General features: G+C 56.3%; 6 protein-coding genes and 1 non-coding gene across 7 annotated transcripts; 4 read left to right on the top strand and 3 right to left on the bottom strand.

Moving 5' to 3' along the window:
• The first annotated feature begins 1,177 nt into the window (after positions 1-1,177).
• B0T15DRAFT_214963 (uncharacterized protein) lies at positions 1,178-3,027 on the top strand. Its single transcript, XM_062862720.1, has one exon. It carries the CDS (start codon positions 1,399-1,401, stop codon positions 2,755-2,757), a length of 1,359 nt encoding a protein of 452 aa, XP_062721722.1. The 5' UTR covers positions 1,178-1,398; the 3' UTR covers positions 2,758-3,027.
• Positions 3,028-3,324: 297 nt separating this feature from the next.
• Positions 3,325-4,089, bottom strand: B0T15DRAFT_214951 (uncharacterized protein). The gene has a single exon (XM_062862719.1). It carries the CDS (start codon positions 3,937-3,939, stop codon positions 3,451-3,453), a length of 489 nt encoding a protein of 162 aa, XP_062721721.1. The 5' UTR covers positions 3,940-4,089; the 3' UTR covers positions 3,325-3,450.
• Positions 4,090-4,622: 533 nt separating this feature from the next.
• Positions 4,623-4,694, top strand: B0T15DRAFT_t139. Its single transcript has one exon. It is a non-coding gene; the product is annotated as a tRNA-Gln (tRNA).
• Positions 4,695-4,722: 28 nt separating this feature from the next.
• On the bottom strand, positions 4,723-9,255 carry B0T15DRAFT_435265 (heme peroxidase). The gene is made up of 7 exons (XM_062865813.1): positions 8,534-9,255; positions 8,239-8,477; positions 7,996-8,188; positions 7,527-7,933; positions 5,857-7,470; positions 5,556-5,801; positions 4,723-5,480 (listed from the first exon to the last, which is right to left on the bottom strand). The coding sequence occupies exons 1-7, from the start codon at positions 8,844-8,846 to the stop codon at positions 5,181-5,183; spliced, it is 3,312 nt and encodes a 1,103-aa protein (XP_062721720.1). The 5' UTR covers positions 8,847-9,255; the 3' UTR covers positions 4,723-5,180.
• Positions 9,256-10,020: 765 nt separating this feature from the next.
• B0T15DRAFT_533895 (uncharacterized protein) lies at positions 10,021-12,531 on the top strand. Its single transcript, XM_062869392.1, has 4 exons — positions 10,021-10,403; positions 10,479-10,493; positions 10,546-11,932; positions 11,987-12,531. The coding sequence occupies exons 1-4, from the start codon at positions 10,112-10,114 to the stop codon at positions 12,318-12,320; spliced, it is 2,028 nt and encodes a 675-aa protein (XP_062721719.1). The 5' UTR covers positions 10,021-10,111; the 3' UTR covers positions 12,321-12,531.
• A 912-nt stretch (positions 12,532-13,443) lies between these two features.
• Positions 13,444-19,799, top strand: B0T15DRAFT_435259 (uncharacterized protein; the record flags this gene model as incomplete). The annotated part of the gene is made up of 4 exons (XM_062865812.1): positions 13,444-15,488; positions 15,555-17,862; positions 17,939-19,381; positions 19,528-19,799. 4 exons carry the CDS (start codon positions 13,444-13,446, stop codon positions 19,654-19,656), a joined length of 5,925 nt encoding a protein of 1,974 aa, XP_062721718.1. The 3' UTR covers positions 19,657-19,799.
• Positions 19,800-20,382: 583 nt separating this feature from the next.
• Positions 20,383-22,254, bottom strand: B0T15DRAFT_494068 (uncharacterized protein; the record flags this gene model as incomplete). Its single annotated transcript, XM_062866991.1, has 2 exons — positions 20,383-21,044; positions 21,102-22,254. 2 exons carry the CDS (start codon positions 22,252-22,254, stop codon positions 20,383-20,385), a joined length of 1,815 nt encoding a protein of 604 aa, XP_062721717.1.
• Between the last annotated feature and the right edge of the window lie 3,360 nt (positions 22,255-25,614).

Here is a 25,614-nt window from a genome sequence, read left to right as displayed (position 1 = left end):
CGATCCTACACAGCAGCTGCGGGCTCGTTGTTAGGTCGGGAAGGTGTCCTCACAGCATGCCGATCAACGATCCATTGGCAACAATTGCAACAATTGTAACCGTGATGGAATGCCCAGCGGCCATAACCTTGCTGGGCAACGACCGAGACAGGCCCGACGCATGACCCGGACTGGTCCCTGTGTGACGCCGTGTGGGGAAAGAAGCCGCTTTAAAATGAGTTGGAAGCCGTCAAAGTCATGTGGGCACCAATTACACGGGGCTTCCCGACCTCTCTTCTTGTTGTACTATATGCGACGCGCCGGTTGTCTTCGTTGCATTGAGTCCGATACAACCAAGATCGTCGCAAAATTCCCCGGTTTCCGGATTTACCACTGCCACGTCTAGCGCGACGATCTGGATCATATGGCAACCTTTAATAATGCCAGGGCAACTTAGGTGGGATTTATGCCGGTGCCTTGCCGCAACCTTCCTGTTTAGGGTTTATTACCCCGCGATATATCGTGCCAACAGCATCGCATACCGGACAGTCGACTAGGTCAGACTGACCTAGCCAAGCGGTCAGCAAGTGAAACCATGATTCTGCTATCATTTGTTTGTCGCCAGCGGGGTGCTCGAGTAACACGGCAGCCGGCACATGGCACGCTCCGAGACACGAGGATACCTAGTAACCTCCTTGGATGCCATTTTTGGTCGCTGGGTAGTCTCACGTTCTGCCACCTGCCGAACTGGAAATGCAGTGTCTCCATATTCAATACAGCTACTGCATTGAATTGTCATAGAGGGGCTTGGATAAGGTCACGACGTCATGCAAACACGTGCACTGCACATGGACTGCTGAGCGCCTCGGCTAAGCATCATTGTCTGTATGATTTGGGGGTACGAGGGCTTTCCATCATCGGATTCCCTCTAAAGAAGCATTTCAACTGGTTACTACCTTTATGTACCTTCGTGTGATCTTCGCCCTTCTCGCTCAGCGGCGGCCTGCTGAAATCTCAGCGCACTTGTACATACTGTGTGTATCATCCCATAATTATGCCTTTATTGCAGCTGGGCCTACTGCAAGCAGCTTGTATCTAATCCTGGATTCAACTTGGAACCGCGAGGAACCTTACTTATTTAGTATTCGGATCATTAGAGTTTGGTCTTCCCAGTTCTCCTACTGGCCGTACGGCTGGGCACAACTCGGGGTAGAAAGGGAGCTGCAAGCCTGCAACGGTTGGCTGAAAGACACCAAGCGGCCGCCACATAACTTGCGAGATGTCTCGGAGAGATACGGATAAAGAGGGCCAAAGTTCATCCGAGCCCACCGCCCCTCTTCCAAAGAACAAAAGTCCTGAGGACTCCCCAGGACCCGACAATGCCACAACATAATGTAAACGTTGCCCTCTACATTGGCAATGAGCTGCCACGCGGTGCATAAGCGGTTCGCTTGTGATCGATGTCGTGACCAGAAGTTGCGGTGTCCGCGCGCCGACAACAATGTCAACGAGCCTTGCCAGCGGTGCAAACGCGCCGGGGCATTGTGCGTCACGGGCGGGACACGACCTGTAGGCCGGCCTAGGTCGAGTTCAACATCACGCCCCTCAACGGGCCAAGACCACTTCCGACGACGACAGCGCGATTCAATGGCCCCGTCCCCATCATCACCGTCACCTTCTATAAGCACGCATCAGCAACGTCGCCCACCTACAGGTGCGGTGGAGGCCGCGGCGATTTTGCCATGGACAAACGCTTCGTCGTTGGCAATGAGCGACTACACCGCCATGTCCATGGAGTCCCTGCTGGAACTCCCGATCCCTGAAAGCTCAAACGCTTCCAATCCAGCTCAGGAGTCACCGGACAGCATGGCGCATTTTTTCGGGATGTTTCTGCCTAATGGCGAGTTCGGGCAAATAATAACTTCAACATCACCAACCGGGGTCTTGAGCTTTACAGCAGACCCCGGGACTACCCGGCGCTTCGACCCGATGGATCATCCCGTGCGCGGCTCACTTCCTGAGAATCACAAAGCCACGCCTGCCACTGCGCAGAGTAGTAATGGCACGACACCCGGACTCGGTAGCAGCGACCAGGAGGCTTTGATCTCTCTTTCGCGCCTCAATGAGAGCGTCAGTCAGCAATTAGCCAAAATCGACTCATATCCGTGGCAGGCCCCGCCAGCGATGCAGCGTCTTTGTTCCTCCAAGATCAACAGCACCAACGACAATCCCGTGGCCGAGACGCTGCAGATCACGACGCGCTTTGCGGCTATTCTCAGAACTCTCGGCGTTGCGCAGGGGCGCGCAACATCCCCCTCCCTCGGCGCAGCTACGTACCTGCTGCTCCTGTGCAGCTACCTCCAGATCGTCCAGCTCTACGACACCATTTTCCGCCGCATCGCCGAGTTCCTGGAAGACGACGCGACGGAAAGGGACGCCGGCGCCAGCGCCGGCACCGCCGACGTGGAGCTCCAGCACGAGTTCCGCGTCGCCGGGCTCGCCAGCATGCCGCCCCGGCTGTATCTCAGGCTTATCGTCCAGATTCTGGATCACCAGCTGGAGGCCATCGAGGGTCTGGTCGGCCTCCCTGCTGACTGCTGTGTTTCTGGTCGGGCTCCGGCACGGAAGGGAATCTTTAGCGACGAAGATATCGCGAGGCTGTTGGAGACCGTCATGGGCGATACGAACGATGGCAGCAGCGGCGCATTCAAGGGGAGATTGATGGTGGTTTCGTTGCGTGCGAACATGACAGCCGTGAATGATTTCTTAAGGGGTTAATTAGGAGACTAAGTGCTAAGGAAGTCCACCTTGATGTCGTGGTGATTATGTTTCAACTAGTATTTATGTTGAGGGATTGTCCAACCAATTACGCTACTACTAGTATAGAGAAGTAATTAACTGTAAGGCGGAATGTTCTTCTTGACCACCACCAGCGAGGACAGCGCGCCGCATTCCTGAGTTCTCGCGGTTAGTAAGCACGGTCTACGCAAATCTGGGGGAACTCGGCTCCACCTTCGTGGTGGTCTTCCCGGTGAAGCTGGCAATGAACCCGTGGACAGCCTTTCCCTCAGGCGCACGATAAGACGTCCACTCCTGACTCCCAGGGCTTCCGACCTACACCTCACGATCTCTGTTTGTCTTGATATAGGACCCAGCACTCGCGTTATCAAGCTTGGCGCAATGATGCCGAAGAGAAAGCCGAGAGAGTGCCTGCCTTGAACGCCAGTGCACCAACGGTTCCCTCGCTCACTGAAACCTCGTTCATACTTTATACGCTCCCCTCCGGGCCCGTCGGCGTCAAATCGAACGACCTCCTGGCCGTCGGGCCACCGGAGCCGAGAGTTGTACATAGCGCGGAATGAAAGGCCAAAACCGGGCCAGGTCCAAGGCTTCAAATCTTCGCCAACCCTTCCTCCTCACCCTAACGTACTTCGTCCACTCAGGGTTGATGAACTCCACTGCGACACCATGCTAGGTCGTCCCAGTCGGATCGATATACAGGGAGACGAGCTCTAGGATGACCGGCCTATGTTCGGGCCCTTCTTGTGAGTAGAAGAACAGGGTCCTTTGCAGTGAATCGGAGCTGTCTGGTACTTGTTCGTCTGTGAGGGAGAGGATGTGTCTACAGACGGTGGACCGGAGCATGGTTGACTTGGGCGTATCCAGTGTCCGTACTTTTGGGATTTGGCCGTGGTAGTGAGGCGCCATCTGATCACATATGCCCCATATACGCCTGAATGGGCCGCCTATACCGTACCTCGGGGATGTGGCCTCGTTCACCGACATGTACACGGCCTTATACTTATAGTCTACTTCGCCGCGCTCTAGCTCCTCGTCCCATAACTCCCACAGTTCACACAGCCACGGCATGTCGCGCCTGATGAACCACTTCCGGAACATTCTCCGCGCTGGCTTATGTATACACCACTTCAGGGCGGACAGTCTTGACTTCAGGATCATTCCCTCCACACAAGTTTAGGAGTATGTACGTACAGGATTAAAGACACGGTGTTGATAAGATTGATATAGCTTAGTGTCCCTGTGCGTTGGAAAGCACTAGACCTAAGAGGACGGACCCGAAAGATGCTCTGCGGCTGGCTATTATCACAAGGTGCATTCGAGGCATTTTCTCTGAACATCATTCATAGGTCTAACCCTTAGTGAGGCCTTAGCAAGACTTATGACAAGAATGTCAGAAACTGTACCCTGAATTGGCGATGAGTGGCCGGCGCTGTCATGGCTCTGCAGAAGTCTGGTGCTCATGAAATGGAGTCGGCACTGTCTGCAGAGCAAATTTCGTTGGAAGGAACAGGGCAACAGTAATGAGCTCCGTGGTTTTCGTTGCAGGAGGAAATATCCCGCATGGAGCCAAGGTGGCCGGCTGGAACTAAACACAAGGCACAACCCTGGCACCTGCATCACCGAAACGTTCTGTGCCACCCACATTTTCTGGACAAGTTGGACACTTTCGCGCCCAAAATGACCACTTTTTCATAGTCAGAATTCATGGTGTTTTGCCTACAGTGCCTATACCCGCAACAATTCCGCGCTGCGGCTGAAGGCAGATACCACGTTGTTTTCAGGCTATCCAGATTGGCGCTGGCAATTATAGGCTTGAAGTTGCATGTTAATGGAGCAAGTAAGGTTCTATAGTGTAGCGGTTATCACTCCGGATTCTGATTCCGGCAACCCCGGTTCGATTCCGGGTAGGACCTCGTTATTTGTCTTTTGTTCTTTTACGATCTTTTTGATCCATATTGACTCAGGCTTCAAATTCCAGGCTGAATTGCTTTTTGAGAACCTTGCCAAACGTTTGGTGGTGGAAATGGAAGATAGGCTTGCGCGCTTAATTAGTGACTGTGGTAGGATGTGGCAGTCTTCCGTCACCCTGAACTGATAAGGTCAGGCTGGGAGGCCCGCACGGGTTGTCCCTGGTCAAAGCTGTGACAGAACGGCAGACATACACAACTAGTATCAGGTTAAGGTAGGTATAATCTCTCTTCTCAGAACACAAACATAAATCGGACTAGAAATTGGCATACTGACCCTTGGTATCCATTCGCAGAACCTTACCGTACTCAAGTTATTACGTCCCTCCCACAGACGGACTCGATCATCGATGCGCCATCTGGTATTATCCATCAAGCAAACTCCAACTTCCTTCTCACACGCGACCCTGACACCCCGACGATAAGGAAGCCTCACTCCTCATCCCAAGCAACCTTCATCGTAACAGGCCACGCTCCCTTCGCACCCCAGTCCTCCCGCATATACTCAACCTCTCCATCGGCTCTGACACCCACCAACTTCTTCAGCTCACCCTGCGGCCCGGGTGCGCGTCGGACATTCTTGTGTTTGAACAGCGCGCGGAACATCTCGGTGAGGGCGATCTCGCTGATCTCGCGCCCTGCGCCGAGGAAGGAAGAGCTCGGGCACGCGGCGAAGTGGATGTAGCTTTCGCGGGGACGGGACGGGTCGACGACGGTTTCGTCAGAAGGGGTCTGGAGGCGTGAGTTACCGAGATTAGTAGACGACTCCTTTGTTAATAGCACAAGGAAAGATGAGGTGAAGCTTACAGAGACGACGCAGATGGAGTCGCCCGGCTGGACTGAGATGGTGTTGCCGTCTTCGGCAGGGATGGAGTCGGCTGCGGTGGCTTGGAAGTACAGCCTGCTTGAACCCGAGAGGCGAATTCCTTCCAGGGCGTAGCCAAGCAACAGAGCGTCTGTTTGCTCGGACGGTTGCTGCGCGGAAAGACGCTGGATTGCTTCGAGGTGGGCTGCTCCCTTTGGCGAGAGATAAAAGTCGACCGCTTCGACAAACTGTGGTATCCTGTCAGTAAGGAAGAATCCAGCCTCTTGGGCCAAGCAAACTCACCAGCTTAGCCTGGTACGAGACCATGGCGGCGCAGGTTGCCAGCACATGGTTCCAAGTGATGTCTTCGGTCTTCAGTCCAGCCTTGGACAAGCCCTTGATCACCTGCGCTCCGTACGCACTCAGTGGGTCGTTCTTTGCCTTGGGGCTCTTGACCGTGCGCTCCACCAGAGAGGCGAGCTGGCCTGCAACCGTCTTAGCTGCCTCGACCAGGGGGAACTTCTTCACCGGGTCGGGGCTGGTGAAGGCAGCAGTCGCGACCGTCGAGAGCACGGCATAGAGTTCGTGCTCATTGTAGATGCCCTTGCTGTTCTCCTTGCTCCGAAGAGGGAGGCCGAAGACGCGGGACACGAATCGAGTCGGCACAATGTTCGCTACATCACGGGCGAGATCCACCAACCGGTGGCCAGCGAGGTGGTAGCTCTGCTCGCTGAGCAGCTGCTCAGTGACCTGCCTGTAGAACCCCTTGACGTGGGACTCAAAGTCGACCGTGGCCAAGCTGACCTCACGCCGGCGGCTCTCGGTGGCCACTGCATCACTCGGGCCGTTAGGGCTGCCTTGGCCGGCAAGGACTCCGAGACCCTCATGCCAGATACCCTTGTATTTCTCCGGATTGGCAAATACGCGCTGAGCACCCACGAATGAGTTGACCTCGACGGCCGGGGAGATCCGAGTGGGACGGCTAAAGTCAAAGAGATTGTCGCGCTTGAGGTCTTTCAAGATCTTCTTGGTCTCCGAAGTGGTCACCATCGGATAGTGCGCGTACACCGAGTTGTACTTGAAGTGGTGTGGGAACGCCCGGATAAACAGCTTGTAGAACACGCAACCATGGTTGACGTTCAGGTCGTACTGAACATCGTTGTAGCCCCAGTTGGTGAGGTTGCGCGGGCTGTAGTCGGTGGTGTAGTGGCGGTCGCCTCTGACAAGACAAACGGCATCCGACAGGACGACGCGGGAGATGGTGTATGTCGGAGCAATACCCACACCAGGCACCATCGGCTTCTTATGCTCCTCGGCAACCAGGCCAGGGTAGAGCTCCACAAAGTCCGGATGATCGTACAGACGGCGAAGAGCATCGGCAACTCCAGGGTCCGAGTTGATGTCCTCGAACGACTCGTAGGGCTTGAGACCGAAGTGCTTCCTGAATTCGTTCAGGCCAGCAACATTCCACTTGCGGCCTTGGATGATGCCCAGGATCTCAATGGCGCGCATCGACACAGGCACGTTCCTCGCGCCGAAGGAGCCGGCAGGGTCGTCGACAGCAGCCGTGATGCACTCCACAAGATCATCGTCGCTCAGCTTACCATTGGGCCCCCTCTTGAATTTGTGGAATGGCCGGTCAATCGGATCCTTGGGCATCATGTGCTCGAACTTGGTGAACCCCCTCACCAGGTCCTCAACCGTAAGGTCAGAGCCCGGCTTTCCGAACATCTCGTAGTAAAACTCCTGAATCCACTTGTCGTCCTTCTCCGAGATGCAGCTGTGCCAGCGGTAACAGAGGTTGAACTCGGCCGATACGACATTGCCAGTACCGCGCTCTGCGCCCTTGCTCGTACCGACGTCTACGCCAGTGGCTGACCGCGGATCGAGCGTCCAGGTAGTGTCAACGCGGTTGAGCTAGGGGTATATTCTCGTCAGCAGGGAGTTGAGGCGTACGGGGACGCGGTACTCACATTGACAATATTGCGGACGTAGTCCAGAAGTGTGATGTTGATGTACAAGCCGGACGTGATCAGACGAGCAGTCTGGAACAGGTCGTTATCGTACTTCTTCCAAGCAGCCTCGGCCTTCTCCCCCTCCAGCGCAGGAGAGGGCGGCGTGAACTTGCCATCCTCGTTGATGGCAATCAGATTGTCGCAGACGTAGTTGTGGACGCGGTTGAACATGATAAGGAGAACGCCAACCCCCGGGGGCATTCCCAGGAGGCGAGCATCCGCAAAGCAGTCCGCCTTCAGCTTGCCATCCTTGAACGTCCGGATCGTATTCTGCATTTCTTGGTTGCTGCCGTACAGTGGGGACAGGTCAAGGTAAGAGGACGTCTTGGATCTGTTCATGTCGCGGTAATCTGTCCAGAAGAGGTCTGCGGGCTCTCGTTAGGCTTTTTCTGGCACAAATGTGTCCCAGTAGGCGTGGTGAACCTACCGTGGATGATGATGCTTGCCCAGTACCACAGGATACTGGAGACATTGTTCGGGTGCTGCTTGTACTCGGTGCGCTTCATGACCGAATCGTAGATCAGACCAGGGTCGGGCAAAGCGCCTGGCCGAAGAACGTTGGCATTCACGGAGCGGGCGTAGTAAGTCCCGGCTGCGCCAAGCTGAGGGAACATTATGTTCTGTAACACCGTCAGTCAGTCCTCCATCAACTGAGATGCCAGCGACTGACATTATATGACCCATCAGCCTGCCGGTACTCGAACTTCTCGCCGACGTAGATCGAAGGCGGGTGCTCCAGCGAGTACCAGAGCTCTCCCAGGAACTTGTTGGTCAGCTCGACCCGTAATTTGGAGTCGCTAGGCAAGTTGGAGACGAGCTGGATCACTCGCTCCATGATCATCGTCTTGTCGTCCGTCAAGGTCTCGCCCTTGATCTTGGCCATGACCATCTTCTTCAGGGTCTTCCAGTCTGGGCAACGTGTCAGCTCTTCTTCTCTCCAACATCTGGTTGCCTCCATCACATACCAGTCGACCGCAGTGTCATTATGTCGTCCTTGAGCTTTCCCCATCGCCTGGTCTCGTAGAAGGTCATTCCGTTGGCCATCAACTGGTTGGGCAACGGCTTGACCCTCGCATGCAATACCTGGCCATACTGCTCGAAGGCGTTCGCGACGCCCTGCCTGTCGGGGTTTGTCGACTTGATCTTGCGTGGCGAGGGCTTAGGCTTCGCCTTGCTGGCAAGCTTCTCGCCGGTCTCGGTTGAGGCTGGCGAGCCCACCCGGTCGATGCTCCTCGTCACACCGGACGTACCATTGGTCTTCCCGCCGTTTGAGGCCATTGCTGGAATTCTTCGGTATATGAATCACCGAAGCCCTTCAGAGTACTCTCCCGTTGGACTCAGAGTGAGAGAGTTACTGCAGTATGAGAGTGGAAAACGGGTCAAAGAAACGCAGCGCGGCCCCGAGACGACTTTCATAACAGGCAGGGCCCGCAGAGTCCTAGAAACAGGCCCGCCGGCATGCCGAGGCCATCCCGCCGCAGCCATTCTGCATCTTACGCAACTCAGCTACGCCAGGATCCAATGGAATCCCCAAGCCCTGTAACAGTTGATGCGCGTCCAAAAGTGGACGGCGTTGTGGATGCCGCGGCGCGGAGCTGGAGCTGGGTGATCATTGACGGGTTCCCCGTCCCTGGACCAATGGCTCTCTGTGTAAGGTGACAACGCAAACCCTGATCGCCGGGGCGACGATCTGAGCAAAAAAGACTATTCGTCGATCAGTGGGTCCGGCAAAATCTTGGTTATCTTCATTGGGCCAATGGCACCATGCGGCTGAAGAACCGTGGAACCACGGGTGCGGGCCGGGATTCGGGGTCACCCTCAAGCTCAAGGCACTTGGTGAGCCATCCACTCGCTCGTCAACCTAGATCTGACAAGAAGTCTCTGAGATCTAGCAACGATGTACCTATTCTTGGAGATCACGGCGCTAGCCTGGTGCACAGGCATGAAATGCAATCAAAGCCATGACAATAACCGACCTGGCTGCTTACGAACCCAACAATTGGCCTGCTGGCAATGGGCATTGGTGCAGACGCAGATCCCGCTGTAACCTTGGAAGTGGGCCTGAGAGTTTCCCTTTTGGTTGCCCTTGCAGTCTGCATCGTAGCTGAAGGCCGGGGACCCAGCCCTAGCTCTCTTGATAGGTTCGTCCACGTCTGGCCGCCAGAGTGGTCGGCGAAGCTGCGGGCCAGACGGGCGCGCATCGACGAAACTAATGCAGACTATCGGAGGACGTGCTTTGCGTCCATCTTCCTGATAGGGCGGCCGAGCCTCAGCGTCTTGTTCAGTGGCCGATCCTAATGCCGCAAAGGTTCCGTCTTCCCGTTGGGGCGGGAGGATCGGCGCCTTTCGAGGAAAATGCATGAGGCATGCGCAAGAGGCTGGAAGAATCATGAGCGGGGTCTCGGCTCTGATACAGGAAGGTTGGCACGGGTTGGGTATTTACTAGTGTGTGGAGGTATCCGATCTAACTAGGCTTCGTAGGATGGGATTTCCTTGAGTCCAGCTATTGGAATCGCGTTTGTGAAAACCCAGCCGTGTAAACAATGGACAACTCCCATCTCAAACCTGGAGAGCATGACGGCCACAGTCGAGTGGCCAGCCAAGGTGCGGGCTTGCACCTTGGCTCTCACGAGGACTTCTTCTCAAACCACGTACCATCTCGTCCGGTTACGCCCACAGGCCCAGACAACCACCCCCGGCCGTCTTCATCTTACCGGAAGCCTCGAAAGATTGTCCTGTGTTTCGATGGGACAGGCAACAAGTTCCATGGCGATGACAGCGACAGTAACATCTTGAAGATCTTCCGCATGCTGGACAGAACAGCAAGCGATCAGTGTATGTCCCACCTTGTCTTAGCATACATCTACCAACCCAGCTTAGCCAACTAGTTACTAACTGCCGTCGCGTTAGACCACTATTACCAACGTAGGTTTGTGACACTTTGCTCTATCTGCGCTGCGATCCTGACAGTTCGCAGCTGGAATCGGCACATATGTTGTTTCAAACAGCCTCAGCCACACCGGCACCGTCGCCAAAATCAAGTCCTGGTACATGAAGGCTAAGGATTCGGCGGTCGGATCCTCGTTCGACCAACATGTCGTCGGCGGTTATCGTTTCCTGATGCGCTTCTACAATCCGGGCGATGAGATTTACATCTTCGGCTTCTCCCGCGGCGCGTACATTGCTCGTTTCCTGGCAGAAATGCTGGACTATGTCGGCCTCCTCTCCCACGGCAACGAAGAGATGGTCGTGTTTGCCTGGAAGGCGTTCTCCAACTGGCAGAGCCGCCAGGGCAACAAGACACCCGAAGGGATCAAGAAGACGAAGGAGATGTACGAGTTCATGAAGGGCTTCCGGGAGACCTTCTCGCGGCCCGTCCGCCGCATCCGCTTCCTGGGCCTCTTCGACACGGTCAACAGTGTGCCCCGGTTCGAGACGGCGTGGATGGAACGGAGCAAGTTCCCCTACACTGCGCGGACGTCGGCGAAGGTCATTCGCCACGCCGTCAGTATCGACGAGCGGCGCGCCAAGTTCAGACAGGATCTGATCTACCAGAGCGACCGCTGCCGGAAGGCGAAGGAACATGGCCCAGGACACAACAAGCTGCACGAAGTAAGCGAGAAGCTACATCCTGGCAAGAACCGTGGCCGGCAAGCAAGGTTGGATGTCCCGGACCGCCCGGCCCCGTACCGCGCCCGCTCGCACTCGGCGCGATCCCGCCGCACGGCCATGGCGGACCAGGATAGCCTGCATCACGATGCCAAATCCGAAATATCCGTGGCGCCCCATCCGCATGACGAGGACCACGAGGTCGACTCCGTAGCCGACTCGGAGGATGAGACCGACCAGGACATCGACGAGGTTTGGTTTGCTGGGGGACACGCCGATATTGGAGGGGGGTGGGAGATGCTTCCGGAGTCGAAATCCGCAAGCCATGTGCCCTTGGTGTGGATGATCCACGAGGCCATGAAGGCCGGGTTGCACTTTGACCCGGACAAGCTCCGCGAGATGGGCTGCGTCGAGGTCCTCGAAGATGAGCCGTGCATGGCATCCGGGAACGGGAATCAAGAATCCGGCGATCCAGCACCGCCAAACCGAGCCGGCGAGGCCGGGAATGGCGCCGAACCGCCCCCAGTCCCAAACATCATGGTCCGGAGCCCTAGCGCCAGCACGCCAAAGCTCTTTCAGAAATCCGGCTCCGGCAACCCTTCCAATGCCAGTAGCTCCTCCCAGGACCCGGCACCGTCTCGCCCACCTACTTTCAGAGAGATGATGCACAAAGCCCACGTGGCGCTCATCCATGACTCGCTCGAATTCGGCGGCGGGCTGAGCTGGTCATCCGTCACTGCCTGGAAGATGATGGAGTGAGTGCCCCTTCCTGCATTCTGCAAGGCTTCCAACTGACAAATCGCACACAGGTACCTCCCCTTCCGGAGAATGGACCTCCAGGAAGACGGGACCTGGAAGCCCATCCGCTGGCCGCTGCCCTGCGGCGAGGTGCGCGACATACCCGAGAACGCCCGCGTCCACGGCAGCGTAATCCGCCGGCTGCGGGTCGACGAGAATTACCGGCCGGGGAACCTGATTATTGGCGGTGGGGGGAGGGGAGTGAGGAAGGCGCCGGAGAAGTATGGTATCGGGGACTGGGTCTGTATCGAGAAGGAAGGGTGTCCGATTGGTGAAATCTGGGTGCGGAAGAGCGCAGTGGACAAGGGGCTGCATCGGGATCGGAAGGCGAAGAGGGAAGTGTGAAGTTAGGGAGTAGCTAAGGTAGTCCTGCTTGAGGGCCTGAATCGTGAAGAGCCAAAGTGAAGAGAGGAAATATATGGAAACATCACACTCCCAGGTATTGGAGAGAGGTTATTTGAGAAGTACTTACTATACAGTACGAGTATCGTTACCAACTGGCCGGTAATCAGTGGCCAAGGCACACTCAAATTCTCTGGTCAAGGCCTCTGAGTCTCGCGACTTGTCTGACCATCTACCTGTCAAGCGATGATTTACACTCACCGAGTCTCCAAGGCTCCCGCTACTCAAAGTCCCGCGATTCTGAAGGCCGGCTGTTCAAACACCTGCTGATGCTCTCCAGTGATAACGCGAGCAACTTGCAAACAGGCGTGATGACGTTTCCCTGCACGATGCCGTTGCTCTTCCATCTTGGCACGCCTGGATCCGGGCTGTGAAGGGATCGCCGTCCCTAGCTACGAACAAAGAGGACGTGAAAAAGCAGATGCTAATAGCGTAGTAAGACAACGGCATGCCCGTTATTGCCATGGCTAAGTCTTCGCTTGCACTAGTAAACCCTCCAGTAGTTCTTAAAGCAAGCGACCACGATGTCCGTTTGTCTTAACGACGTTGCTTTCCGCACCATTGATGATTGGTCCCCATGCTTCACACGTCCATTTGCATGTGTTCTACTGCCATGAGGCCAACAGCGTGCCCCACCATGTTCCAATGTTCCAGGTTGAAAGAGTGTTGATACCTAGCAAGACTGAGGTAACCTTCGGGCACGAGCAGTTGGGAGGCGTACAGCCTGAGGCATACACGCATGCAGCCTTTCATCTGAAGGAGCCGGCATCGAGGCGCACTTCCGTTTGCTGCCTAAAGCAAGACTGACACATCCCGTCCTCTTTCCCCTTTACTTTTGTTGTCTCAACTCTCGAGCTTTGTTCGCACTTGCGTATGGCAACGTGTAAAGCCTTTCTCCATCCTCTCACGTTTTTACCTTCACACTCTCACGAATTTCGATTTTCGACCTACCTCTACTGTTTAGCAAAAGCTACCGTGGCCACCCTCTCCTATCCAGGTGCGGCCTTGCAGAGGACTGGATTCCAGACTTTTACCATACACTCCTCTACCCAACACCAACGGATCAATGGCTCCGAACGGACGGGGAGGCAGGCGAGGTGCGGGCGGAGGACGACCCTGGCGGTCTCGAGGGGGAAGATCTGGGCCATCTCGAGGAGGTTCAACTTCGCAAGCGGGACGCGTCTGCCCCCACTTCCTCGTCGAACGGTGCACATACGGCGCGTCATGCAGATTCTCTCATGATATTCGAGACATGCCCCATGATGAAGCGTCCTCGTCCGGCCCTGGTATACCGGACGAGGCGATGCAAGCCAAGGAGAACTATGTCAACTTCAGACGCCAAGTCCGCCGACATAGCGGGTCTATGGTCCGTCTCTCCGCCGCCATGTGCACCGAGATCTGGACCCTTGCAACCAAGATCCTGGACGCCAGCGGCAACGGAGAGTCACAGCAATCCGTTGCCCGAGACCTTGCGGACGACGACGGCGTTGGTGGTCTTTTCCTCATCCATAAGACCATCCGCCTGTGCACTACGCTTGAAGACGATGGAGAGTGCCTCGACGTCGCCCGAGCTTTTCTGCGCACGATCACACATCCCTCGTTGCTCCGCTGCTTGTCCATTGACAGCTTTGTGGGAACGATCTACCGCATGATCGCCGGCGGAAGCGGTGACCAGAGCATTACCTTCCTTGGGAACCTGAACCGGCGGTTGTCGCAGGATTCGCAGGAGCCAAGCAGCCTGCTCTCCCTTATCACGTCGTCACTGTACGAGCTACTCCGGAGGGAGCGGAAGTGCCTGCTTAATGACGACTTACCCGAGCTGTTGGACGCACTGCAAGACAAGACAGCGCAATTCAGGGTGGCTGCAGGCGCTTCAGACCTTGACACCGCCACCATACGGATTGACATGATTCGGAGGATGGTAGATGGCGCGCGAGACCGCTTAGCACAGCACGAGCTAGCCGAAACCAGCATCACCAAAAACGCAAGCCCCATACACTCGACCTTCCCCCTGCAAGTTGTAATTCCTGGGGGTAAGCATGACAACGACTTTGCGGATGTCACCAGGATTCAAATCTTCCCAACTTTCGGAGAGGTGACGAGCGAGCTCTCCGAGTACCTGCCCGTGACCGACCTCACTCAACCACATTTCCATGACGATCCTGTCCGACGGCACCTTGACTCGGCCTTTCGCCTGTTGCGGCACGACATCTTTGGACCTCTCAAAGAGGCAATCGCCTCTGTGTTAGCACAGACCGATGTTGCATCCTCGAGCAGGTTCATTAGCGCCAACATTAGAGCCAACTGCTACTCGAATGCGACCGTCCAACACGTCTTCGTCGACAAAGATTTGGAGATAATCGTATCGTTTTCCCAGCCGCCTCAACTGCGCAAGAACTCCCTGGATGAACGGCGGCGATGGTGGGATTGGTCCTCTCGACTCGAGCCCGGTGGTCTTGTCTGTTTGGTCACACCGGGAAAGAACGAACAGTCGTTCTTGCTGTTTGTGGTTAGCAAGAAGAATACCGGAGATGTCCCAGAAGGGAAGGTTGCAAGCACTCTGGTGACCCCGACGCCCACCGTCACGGTAAAGCTGGCGTCTGAAAACCAGCAAAATTTAGCAACACTCAGTCGACTATTTGTCGAGAAGCGGAAAGGGCTGCTGCTTGAGCTCCCCGGTCTACTCCCCGAGACCTTTGTTCCCATTCTTGAAAACCTGCAGCGTATGATGCGCGATGGATACCTGGCCTTTCGACGCTACATTCTCCCCACGACAGACTCCAGCCCCGGACAAGAACCTACGAAGGTGGCGCCACCGGCTTATGCGCGGCGGCCGGGCTTCAGATTCTGTCTGGAATCAATCACTCGCGAGGGATACGCAAAGCTCGATCTTGACCCGGCCAATCCTGCGGAGAGCATCAGCCTCGAGGCTCTTAAGGCTGCCACAGGCCTCGACCGCGGTCAGTCCGAAAGCTTGATTGCGGCCTTGACGCGGGAGTATGCTCTCATACAAGGCCCACCGGGGACTGGAAAGTCGTACGTGGGCGTACAGCTGGTCAGAGTTCTGCTGGATCACAAGGCCCAGGCAAACCTTGGTCCAATCGTCGTGATGTAAGTTGCGTCCGTCGGAGATAGCCTCTTCACTTACCAGCGCCTATCTGACAAATGCATACGCAGCTGTTACACGAACCATGCCTTGGATCAGTTTCTGAAACATCTCCTGGATGTGGGCATCGAGAAGATCATTCGGATCGGAGGCCAGAGCCGCGCAACGGAACTAGACGGCAAGAACTTGCGGGTAGTGAGCAGGCACGAGGCAAAGACGGCGGTCGAAAGCCGGATCCTTGGCCAGAGCTATTCAGAGCTCGAGAAGTGTATCCTGAGCGTTGGACACCGCTTGAAGCCTCTTCACCATGCCCGCAAGGATCGACTGGCCTGGAATCACATGCGGCTCTTCTTGATGAAGCATCACGCACAAATTGCGCGTCAGCTTGAGACACAGGACAAGAAGGAATTTGTCACGGTCAGGAGCGATCCACTGAAGACGTGGCTGGGAAGAAAGTTGACTCTGGGTTTGTGGGAAAGGGATCATGCGGGAGTCTCAGTCGACATCACTGAGCTTACGGTGCGTGCCGAACACGACATTTACTCACTTACACAACACGAGCGTGGGGTGCTGGCCAAGGCCTGGGTGGAGCAGTTGATCCAAGAACAGAGCGACAGCGTTTTCGAGCTGCTTGACCAGGCCAAACGCTACCGAGAACAGATCAGTGACGTCCACGACGACGTGAGCCGTCGGACGCTCTTACAGGCCGATGTTGTGGGAGTGACAACGACAGGGCTGGCTCGAAATATCAAGATGCTACGACGTCTTGGAGCCAAAGTCATCATTTGCGAAGAAGCAGCCGAGGTGAAAGAGCCGGACCTGATCTCTGCGCTCATGCCCGGAGTTGAGCACTTCATCCAGATCGGTGACCACAGACAGCTTCGGCCGCAGATCCAGAATTATCTTCATTTTAGCCTCGAGACATCAGCTGGGCGAGCGTACCAACTTGATCGCAGCCAGTTCGAGCGCCGAGCCGTGGGGGAGCCGGGATTGCCGCCCTTGCCGGTTGCGCAACTCAACGTCCAACGGCGCATGCGACCTGAGATCTCCAAGCTTATCAGGAGTGTGTATCCCAAGCTTGAGGACCATGACAGCGCCAGAAACCTTCCATCCGTTGTCGGGATGCGTGTCAACCTCTTCTGGCTCGATCACAGCCACCCGGAGGACTCCAAGGACGACGGCGCCCGGGTTAAGTCGCACAGTAACCCCTGGGAAGTGGCGATGGCTGCCGCCCTGATTCGCCATCTCGTCCGACAAGGCAATTACAGCAGCGCGGACATTGCGCTTCTGACGCCGTATACCGGCCAACTTCAGCAACTCCGGGCCGTACTGGACAAGGAATTTGAGGTGGTCCTGAGCGATCGCGACCGCGAGACGCTGTTGGAGGAAGGATTCGAGATCCAGCAGGAAGGGAGTGACGAGGACGGCGAAAAGAACACAGTTGCACCGAGGAAGGCGATCGAAAAGAAGCAGTTGTCGCAGGCGATCCGTCTGGCAACTGTTGACAACTTCCAAGGGGAAGAGGCCAAAGTCATCGTCGTGTCTCTCGTCCGGAGTAACAACAACTGCAAAGTCGGCTTTCTGCGCACCGAGAACCGCATCAACGTCCTGCTCAGCAGGGCGCAGCACGGCATGTATCTCATTGGAAACGCGGGAACATATCAGCACGTTCCGATGTGGGCGGATGTTCAGCGGCAACTGGCTGAGATGGATGCTGTTGGCACGTCCATTGCTTTGTGCTGCCCCCGGCATCCGGACACCCCAATTTTCTGCTCCGAGCCCGGGGATTTTGCTATCAAAAGCCCGGAAGGAGGTTGCGCTCTGATCTGCGACCAGCGTCTCGAGCCATGCGGCCACCGATGCCCGGCGCCATGCCACTCTCAACAGCTTCACGACGCTTTCAATTGCCTGCAACCTTGCCCTCGGCTCCGATCAACCTGTCAACACCCATGTCCAAAGCTTTGTGGCCAGCAATGCGGACCATGCAATGTGAATGTCAGCGGCGTGAAGCTGCCCTGCGGCCACACCCAAGACAACGTAGCTTGCCACAGGACGCTTGATTTGCCATCCATCAAGTGCTCCAAGCTTGTCGAAAGGGAGGTGCCGGGCTGCGGACACACCGTAACGGTTCCTTGCTTCAGAGATGTCACATCGGAAGGGTTCTGCTGCCCAACAGAATGCACAGAGCTGCTGGAGTGCGGTCACGAGTGCCCCGGCCCATGCGGACGGTGCCGAAGGCTTGGTGACAATGGGACGGTTAGTTTTGGCCACCAACAGTGCAGCAAGATCTGTGGCCGGCCGTATGGTACATGCAATCACCGCTGTCCGAGAATATGCCACGATGGACAGCCTTGCGGAACCTGCACGCAGAACTGTGAGGTAAGTCGTGGGATGCCCGGAACTTCCTATGCCACGATAGCCCGCAGTAGTGCATAGCAATGCTGACACCCCATAGGTCCGATGTTCACACTCTCGTTGCCACCAAGCTTGCCAGATGCCCTGTGCTCCATGCATTGAGAAGTGTACTTGGTCCTGCGAGCACAAGGGCTCATGCTCGTTGCCATGCGCAGCGCCTTGCGATCGACTCCCCTGTGATGAACGCTGCACCAAAAGGCTACAGTGCGGACACCAATGTCCCAGCTTCTGCGGGGAAGACTGCCCGCAGGAACTGTGCCAGGCGTGTAGCAATCGAAAGGACACGCGGGTGGATCTCATGGAGTTCAAGACATACGGCGAGATCGACCTAGACCAGACGCCCATTGCTGTGCTTGGCTGCGGTCACTTCTTCACGGGAGAGACACTGGACGGTCTGATCGGAATGAGCAGTGTTTACACGACAGACAACCTCGGCAACTACAATGGTCTGCGGGAAGTCGCCGGAGAATTCGCCGCTGTCCCGGCCTGTCCAGACTGCAGAGTACCCATCCGTCCGTTTGCTACGAAACGGTTCAACCGGGTCGTTAACAAGGCCATCCTGGACGAAACCTCCAAGCGTTTCCTGGTCAGTGGCCGCCACAGGTTGGACGAACTTGAGAAACGGGCAACGGACGTAGAGACAGGGCTTGCCGACTCTAGGGATGCCGAAAAGGTAAAGTCGGACCGGTACAAGGCTGCCACCAATTTGGTGAAAGGGGCAGCTAAGCTGCGGCGAGCCATGGAGGCAGAGCATCAACCAACGAAGAAGCTCTGTGATGCCGTCCAGACCTTCCAGAGGCTTGAACGCGAGCGGGCCACCTCGGGGTTAGAGCAGAAGCTACATAAATTGAGCCTCTTGCAGCCCAGCGAAAGCCCGGTGAAGGTCAGCCCGGCCCCTCCACAGCCTGTCTACGACCAGCAAATTACCCTCGGCGCTCAACGTCTGCAGCTCCGCATTCAAGAGGCCATCCTGCGCGACGCTTTCACTCTTGTCTCATCTAAGCGTGCCGACGATCTGGCCCTGTCCGCCCTCCTCGGCGGGCAGATCGACAAGCTGAGCGCCCGTTTCCTTCATCAATGTGAGGACCTCATCGCCAAAGCCTCCGAGGCCAAGCTTCACCGCCTTGTCGTGCCAACTTGCCTGGGCTACGCACGCATCGCCCAGCTCGATGGCTGGTACCGCCGCGCCGTGTTAGCTAGCGGGACAATAGCTTCCCAGGACAAAGAAAAGAACCAAAAGGAAGAAGACCGCACCGAAACCGCCCGTCACCTCCTCACCGACGCCCTGGCCCTGTGCGATAGGTTCCCCGGCGGGGTAGACTACCGTAGTGAAGTGGAGGAGACGATGCGACTATTTGAGAGCGCGCGGTACGAAGAGGTGACCCCCGCCGAGATTGCGGCCATCAAGGCGGCCATGGTGTCTGGGCCCGGGGGCATCGCGACGCATTCCGGGCATTGGTACAAATGTCGGAATGGACATCCTGTGAGTTCCGGTTCCATCTCATTTGTGACCCGCAATAATTCACTCTTTTCTTTCTTTCTTGTGCCCCTATGCCGATTTGTGTGGAGAAAGTACTGCCGGACAGAGATGTGGTTGTCAGGTGGCTAACAGAAAGTGTGTGATCACAGTTCGTAATTACTGAATGTGGGATGCCAATGCAGATGGCGAGATGTCCCGAGTGCGGTGAGGGGATTGGCGGACAGAATCATATGCCCATGGAGGGCACGCAGAGGGATATGCAGATGGAGCTGGCCTGAGGTAGACCGTAAGTTGGCATTCACGGCGTAAGTCTAGGACCCTCGGGGTTCTGCGTCTCGCTTTCCTAGAGCAGTGTTCGGAATCGACTGTTAAGGCTTGGGGATGTGGGGGAATCACGTAGGTAGGAATATTTGTTGAAGACTACCTTATGGTTCCGAAGTTGAGTGTGAAGTATGTATGCCATGGCTCCGGATTGGACTAGACTTGAGGTCGTATCCAGGAGGACTCAGCACCTAATGGCATGTGCGACTGCTTCAAAACCGTTTGGGAGACAAAACAAAGCGGTATGATACAATATATGTTATGTACAGGAAGAATTAGCTGATTAGCGCCTATGTCTCTAAAGATTGGGAGGCCAGGGGACATGGACCACGAGAACACGTAGTTGCGAGCTTCTCACCAAAGTCCCCCATCGTCCTCCGGCCAGAAAGGAAATGGAAAGTAAAAGAGAACGAAAATTGACTGGGCAGGCCTAGTTGAAGGCTGCTGCACAGACAGACACACACACACACACACACACAAAATATAAGAGGAGAAAACGCACAGTCATGTGCTAGTATGTATGTACATGAGGCCATCGCACACATCATGCCCGACACACCTCATGCTCATGTCATGAAAATTAGAACTCCCGGATGCCTGCCGCCGCTCGGCTGTTCGGGTGCACACAATGCCACTTGATCGGAGACCAGCCCGGTAAAAGGAAAGCCCTCGCCGTTCTCATTTCACTCCCAGTTCGCCGGCTTCTTCCAGCTCGACGGGCTCACCGGACTCGTTGGCGGTTTAGGTGGCGCCGAGGCCTTAGTCGGTGTCATAGGCCTCCAGCGAGCCGCCAGCTCCGGCATATTGTCATGGGATGTCTGAGGCGGGGAGGTCCCGACGCTCGGTGCCGTGGACGGCGGCATGGGCCACGAAAGGAGAGAAGGTGAGAATACTCCGCTACTAGCAACGCTAATCCCGCCAAGGGAGTCCTGGCTCGAGCGGCGAGGTACCGTTGGGGGCGGGCTCTGCGGGAAGTCTGCAGACAGGGGAGATATGTCGAAGGGACTGGCAGGGCTTCCGGGTCGTCTGGAGGGTATGGTGGTATCAATGAGTGGAGGGGCGTCGGCCCTCTCTGGGCGGGCAGCAGTCGGGTCGGGATGTGTCACTGGCGCGGGCAAGATCGTGCCGTAGCCGAGAGTGCTTCGCTTTTCATTCATCAGCGCGTCTCCGTGACTGCCGTCCGTAAAGAGAAGGCCCGCGCCCATGGATGACCGTTTCCTCTCGAGATCGGTGTATGGCGCGATCTTAAAAGGGGTGAACCTGGTCAAGAAGGACTGGACGCGACGCGTGCGTCGGTACTTGTAGAGCAGTAGAGCGAGGAGCAGGAAGAGAATGACCAAGGCAGCTGGGAGGATCTCGTCAGCGGCAACGGTGGGGCAAAGGTTGTACGGTGTGAACTTACCAACAACACCGCCAATGATCGCCGGTAGAGAATTCGACTGTGACTCCCCGTTCGAGGTGCCGCTTCCAGACCCGCTACCCCCACTGTTTCCCTCGCCTGTCGAGGACTCTCCGGCTCTAACAGTACTGCTGCTGCTGCTGCTCGAACCGCTACCCGAAGACGAGGCTCCCGAACCACCCCCTAGCCCGTCAAAGTCAGGTGCGGAAAAGCCGCTGCTGGTGGACGAGGCTGAGCTTGGAATTCCGGCCGCCGATCCAGTCTCGGTAGTCGGACCATTCGACGTCCCCTTTATCACCGTCACGACCGTATCATCCGCACCATCAGATACGCCAGAGTTGGACCCAGCCCCCGATGACGATTGCGACCCGCCGTTACCCTGTGCTTGTGCACTGGACGACGCATCCCCACCACCCTGTGAGCCGCCGCTCCCGCTTCCAGAACCACTCCCGTTTCCACTGCCATCTGTCGTAGCGCTACCAGAAGCCTGAACCATGCTATTGGCTGCCGTCACGGCCTCCGCCCCGTTGCCATTGCCGCCGGACCCTGAGCCCGAGTCCGTCGTGGAACCCGAACTTGAGCCAGACGAGCCAGAGGTTCCAGGGGTGGATCCTGAAGTCCCCGCATCGGAGCTCGAGGACCCGGAGCCCGTGTTGGACGAACCTTGGTTCGAAGAGCCGGTGTTAGAGGACCCGGCGTTAGAGGACCCGGTGTTTGACGAGCCGGAGCCTGACGATCCCGAGCCTCCAGAGCCTCCCGAGCCGCTGGACCCCGGGTCCGCCGCAGGTGGGGGTTGTTGAGCGGCAGGCGGGCTCGGGTTGTCCGCTCCGCTGGTCGGCTGCGGAGGCTGCTGTGCCGGGGGCTGCTGTGCTGGAGGGTTATTCACCGGCGTTGGCGTCGGAGCAGGCGGGGACGGCGTTGGTGCGACGGGATCCAGGGAAGGAACAGGAGCCGGAGCCGGGGCCGGAGAAGGGGAGGGAGCAGGAGCGGGTTGTGGGTTCGAACAGCCCGGTGCGTTGGGCAGTGCTTTGCATGAGAGGTCGGTGATTGTGTCGACTGTGGTCCCGACAACGTTACCGACCGTGTCTATTATGCTCCCCAAGAGCCGCTTTCCAAGGACCCTTTCTTTCAGGGCCCCCCGCGGCGGAAGGCGCATCTTGCTTGCAGATTGTGTCAAGCGAATGGTCAGGGTGACATGGCAACCCAGCGGCGTCAGATCTCGAGTGCGATTCGGTGAATGCCTGGAGTCGGTGCGTCTTGACCCAACCGTCTTAAAACGAATGGTAATGCGGGTTCTGCTCTGTCAATGAACGCCCTGCTCCTAGAGTCTAAGGAGTGAAGACTCTGGATTGGCGATCAAGGAAAAAGCGAAAGTGCCCTCGACGCGTCGTGATGGAGGAGCCGAGAGGTGATGAGTAAGGCAGGAAAGACGGACGCAGAATGCCTTGCGGAACCAATGCTCCCAATCTGACAAGCCTCTGGCGTGATCCACTCATCGTCCATGTTGTTCCTGCTGTAGGTCCTTGCTGAGTGATGACCTGAGATGAGGAGTGCTACCGATGGTACCGTAAATGCTGCAGACTTGGGCGAGGCCCTCCATGCTTGCTTCAGGAAAAGATCATCGGTAACACCCTTGGCACTTGTCCCATTTGGGACTAGCGTTAGGCATTCGGACTCCGCTTATGCAGGTAGTAGGGATGGGCCTAGCAGGGCAGGCACGGGGGTTTGGTCACCCCTTCCTCTGTCGGCAGTCTGGCGGCGAGACTATCAACAGCCGACTTGCACTAACGGCTGGGCTGCCCCTGTGTCATTTCATTGGGTGATATTATGCACGATTGCGAAACGGCCAACTTTAGAAACTTGAATGTCTTGTCTCTGAGACTCGGACTTTTGCAATAGTCTCTCATAATCGGTTACCACCTCCATTCCTACGGTGAATTACAGACTTGGGAACTGCACGACACGCAGTTGCGCAGTTCGAGCTCGAGTTGCATAACGCAGCAGATGTTTGCACCAGCAGTGGAGGAAGAATGTCGATCTCTGCCAGGTGGCTTGCAACCCTCTGTCCCCCGCACCATGTCAGGTCGCAATTCCAACTCACGGCCCATGCTGACTGTCAGCGGTCCGGGGGTGCAGACAGCGGTGAGGTGGAGTCGAAATGCAACTCTTGATCGTGTTTGCTTTCGTTCCGGATCAGCAGCATCGCACATCACTGACGGGGGTGAAGCAGCCTTAAGACCAGGAGATTGACGAGATCGCGAGATACACAATACTGTAATAATAAGTTACAGTGTGTGGAAGTGCTTTTGTAGGGCCAGCTTTGGGCTGCTGTCCGGAGGCTTCCTATCCTCCGCAGCCCGCATCCGCAATCTCATGTGGTCGTCAATAAGTACGGAGCGAGGATTAGAGTGCGGAGATGGTGCGACCGAGGTAATCAAAGATAACGTTAGAAACATCCCTGTCATGCTTTGTCAACGCTGATTTCGCAACGGACACATGCGAAGTCATCACGCAGGGAGCTTGGCCCGCTTGGATTGGGCCGTCAATGAATGTGAAAGAAGTAAGTCATGGCTGTTTAGGGACCGATGTTGCTTCAGAACCTAGGCGATACGATAGCTATACCTTTTCTAATCGGTTGCTCGCCTCGGGTTGCACGCGATAACTATCTCGATGCGGTGGTTTTCATATTTCCAAAAGTGTGGGGCCTTGGGGTGTCATTAGACGAATTGCAAGCGCCCCCTTGACCACGCTCTTACATATACTGCTTTATGAGAAAGGAACACATGAAGAACAAAAAGGCCGCGTCGGAGCCACAATACTAGCAGCTCGAGAGGCCAGCAGGACAATAGTAACGAAATAGGCTTATCTTCGACGTCGATAGCCGGCGTATGAGGGTGTCGATCTCTTCGCATCTTTTATCAATGGCGAGTCGTTGGGAGATGGCAGAATGGACGGCGAACCTGAAGCATCGCTAGAACCTATTACGCTGACGGAGCTGCTGCTTAGGACCGGCATCTTGGCTCTCAGAGCCCTGGCCCCAGTGCTATGGCTCCAGACCAAGCTCTCACCTCGCCAGTTCCTCGTCGGTGGCGCGGCCCTAGTTCTTGCTGCGTTCCTCTACGACTCACCCCCTTCCCGCAGCTCTGATCGGGCACGACGGACTGTACGTTTCAGCGACGCGCTATCAGTAGAGAGCTTAGGGAACTAGGGTGGTTAATAACAGTCGGGTAGGACTGTCCAACACGTCTTCGTCGACAAAGATTTGGAGATAATCGTATCGTTTCCTCAGCCGCCTCAACTGCGCAGGAACTCTGTGGGATCGGTCGGAGGTCCTAACCTCCGAACCTCCTTTTCCTTCATTATCTACTTTTAGTCAGATAGCCAAGACAAGGGCTTTTCCGCTATATGTGGGGCACCGGGTATTTAGTCTAGTCGGAGGTCCAAACCTCCAAACCTCCTTCTCCTTCATCCTTCTTAGTCGGACAATCCGGACCACACAGTGTCCGCTACACCTCTGGTTCTTCCTTACTAGATTGATTCTTATGAGCAGAAACTAAGGGAGGGATCTCCGGTAGGGGACCATAACTCCATGCGAAGGCTTCTCAGCAACGTATTCCCCCAAGACTAAAAATGCCTTCTCGTCCTAAGATCCTCTCGCCAAGCGACGCACATTAGCGCCCTTAAAAACTAGAAATAGCCACCCAGCACAGCGCAACCACCCAGCACAGCCACCCGCAATCCCTAATCCCTCCGCGCCAGGGCGCGGGCCAGATCACCAACCCCGAAAGTCAGATAACCAGTTGCGCGAGAGACATAAGCCTCCCTCGAAAGGGAGGCTCCCGGAAGAGAATAGTGGGGCAGAGCCCCGAGATCTCCTCCAGCGGCGCCCACCACAGCTTCCTGCGCAGCCGCAGGAGCGGCGACGTCGGGAGCCCCCGCGGGAGCAGGAGGCGCGGGCAACGGGAGCGTCTCCAGAAAATTTCCTTCCTTGGTGTTGCCGTGCCGGTCATACTGGTTATACAGACCATGGATCTTCAGGAGGTTTTCGACCGCATCGCTATTAACCTGTATTGCATAGAGCGAGCGGTTAGCGATAGGGCTCTCTGAGCGCTGAGCGATCGAGCTCGGGGGCGAGGGATACTTACTTACGGGTCGCAGGGGATCTCCTCGCCACTCTTCAGAGCGACGAGTTTACATGTATAGGGCAGGAGGAACTCTGGGCTAAAAAGAACTCAATCGTCAGTACCGCAATGATCTCCAAGAGCGTGGGATCACGTACACGTCCACATACGTATGCCCTAAGGCACAACGGTAACAGCGCTGTCCGCCGGCGGCGTTGTCGTGGCAGATCCCATTCCCACCGCGCGCAGAGCACGCGGACTTAATGCAGCCAACGCAGGAGTCCGCCCGGCGCGCACCTACATTGTCTCGTTGAAGTAGCTGCCAACCTGGCACCTTAGGTAGTGTGAATACTGAAGTTCTGCCTACGTGTAAATACCGAATGACGTAATGTTCT

The sequence above is a fragment of the Chaetomium strumarium genome (assembly GCF_033439665.1).
Source record: "Chaetomium strumarium strain CBS 333.67 chromosome Unknown B0T15scaffold_4, whole genome shotgun sequence".
NCBI lineage: Eukaryota > Fungi > Ascomycota > Sordariomycetes > Sordariales > Chaetomiaceae > Chaetomium > Chaetomium strumarium.
This window is presented reverse-complemented; position numbering and strand designations above follow the sequence as displayed.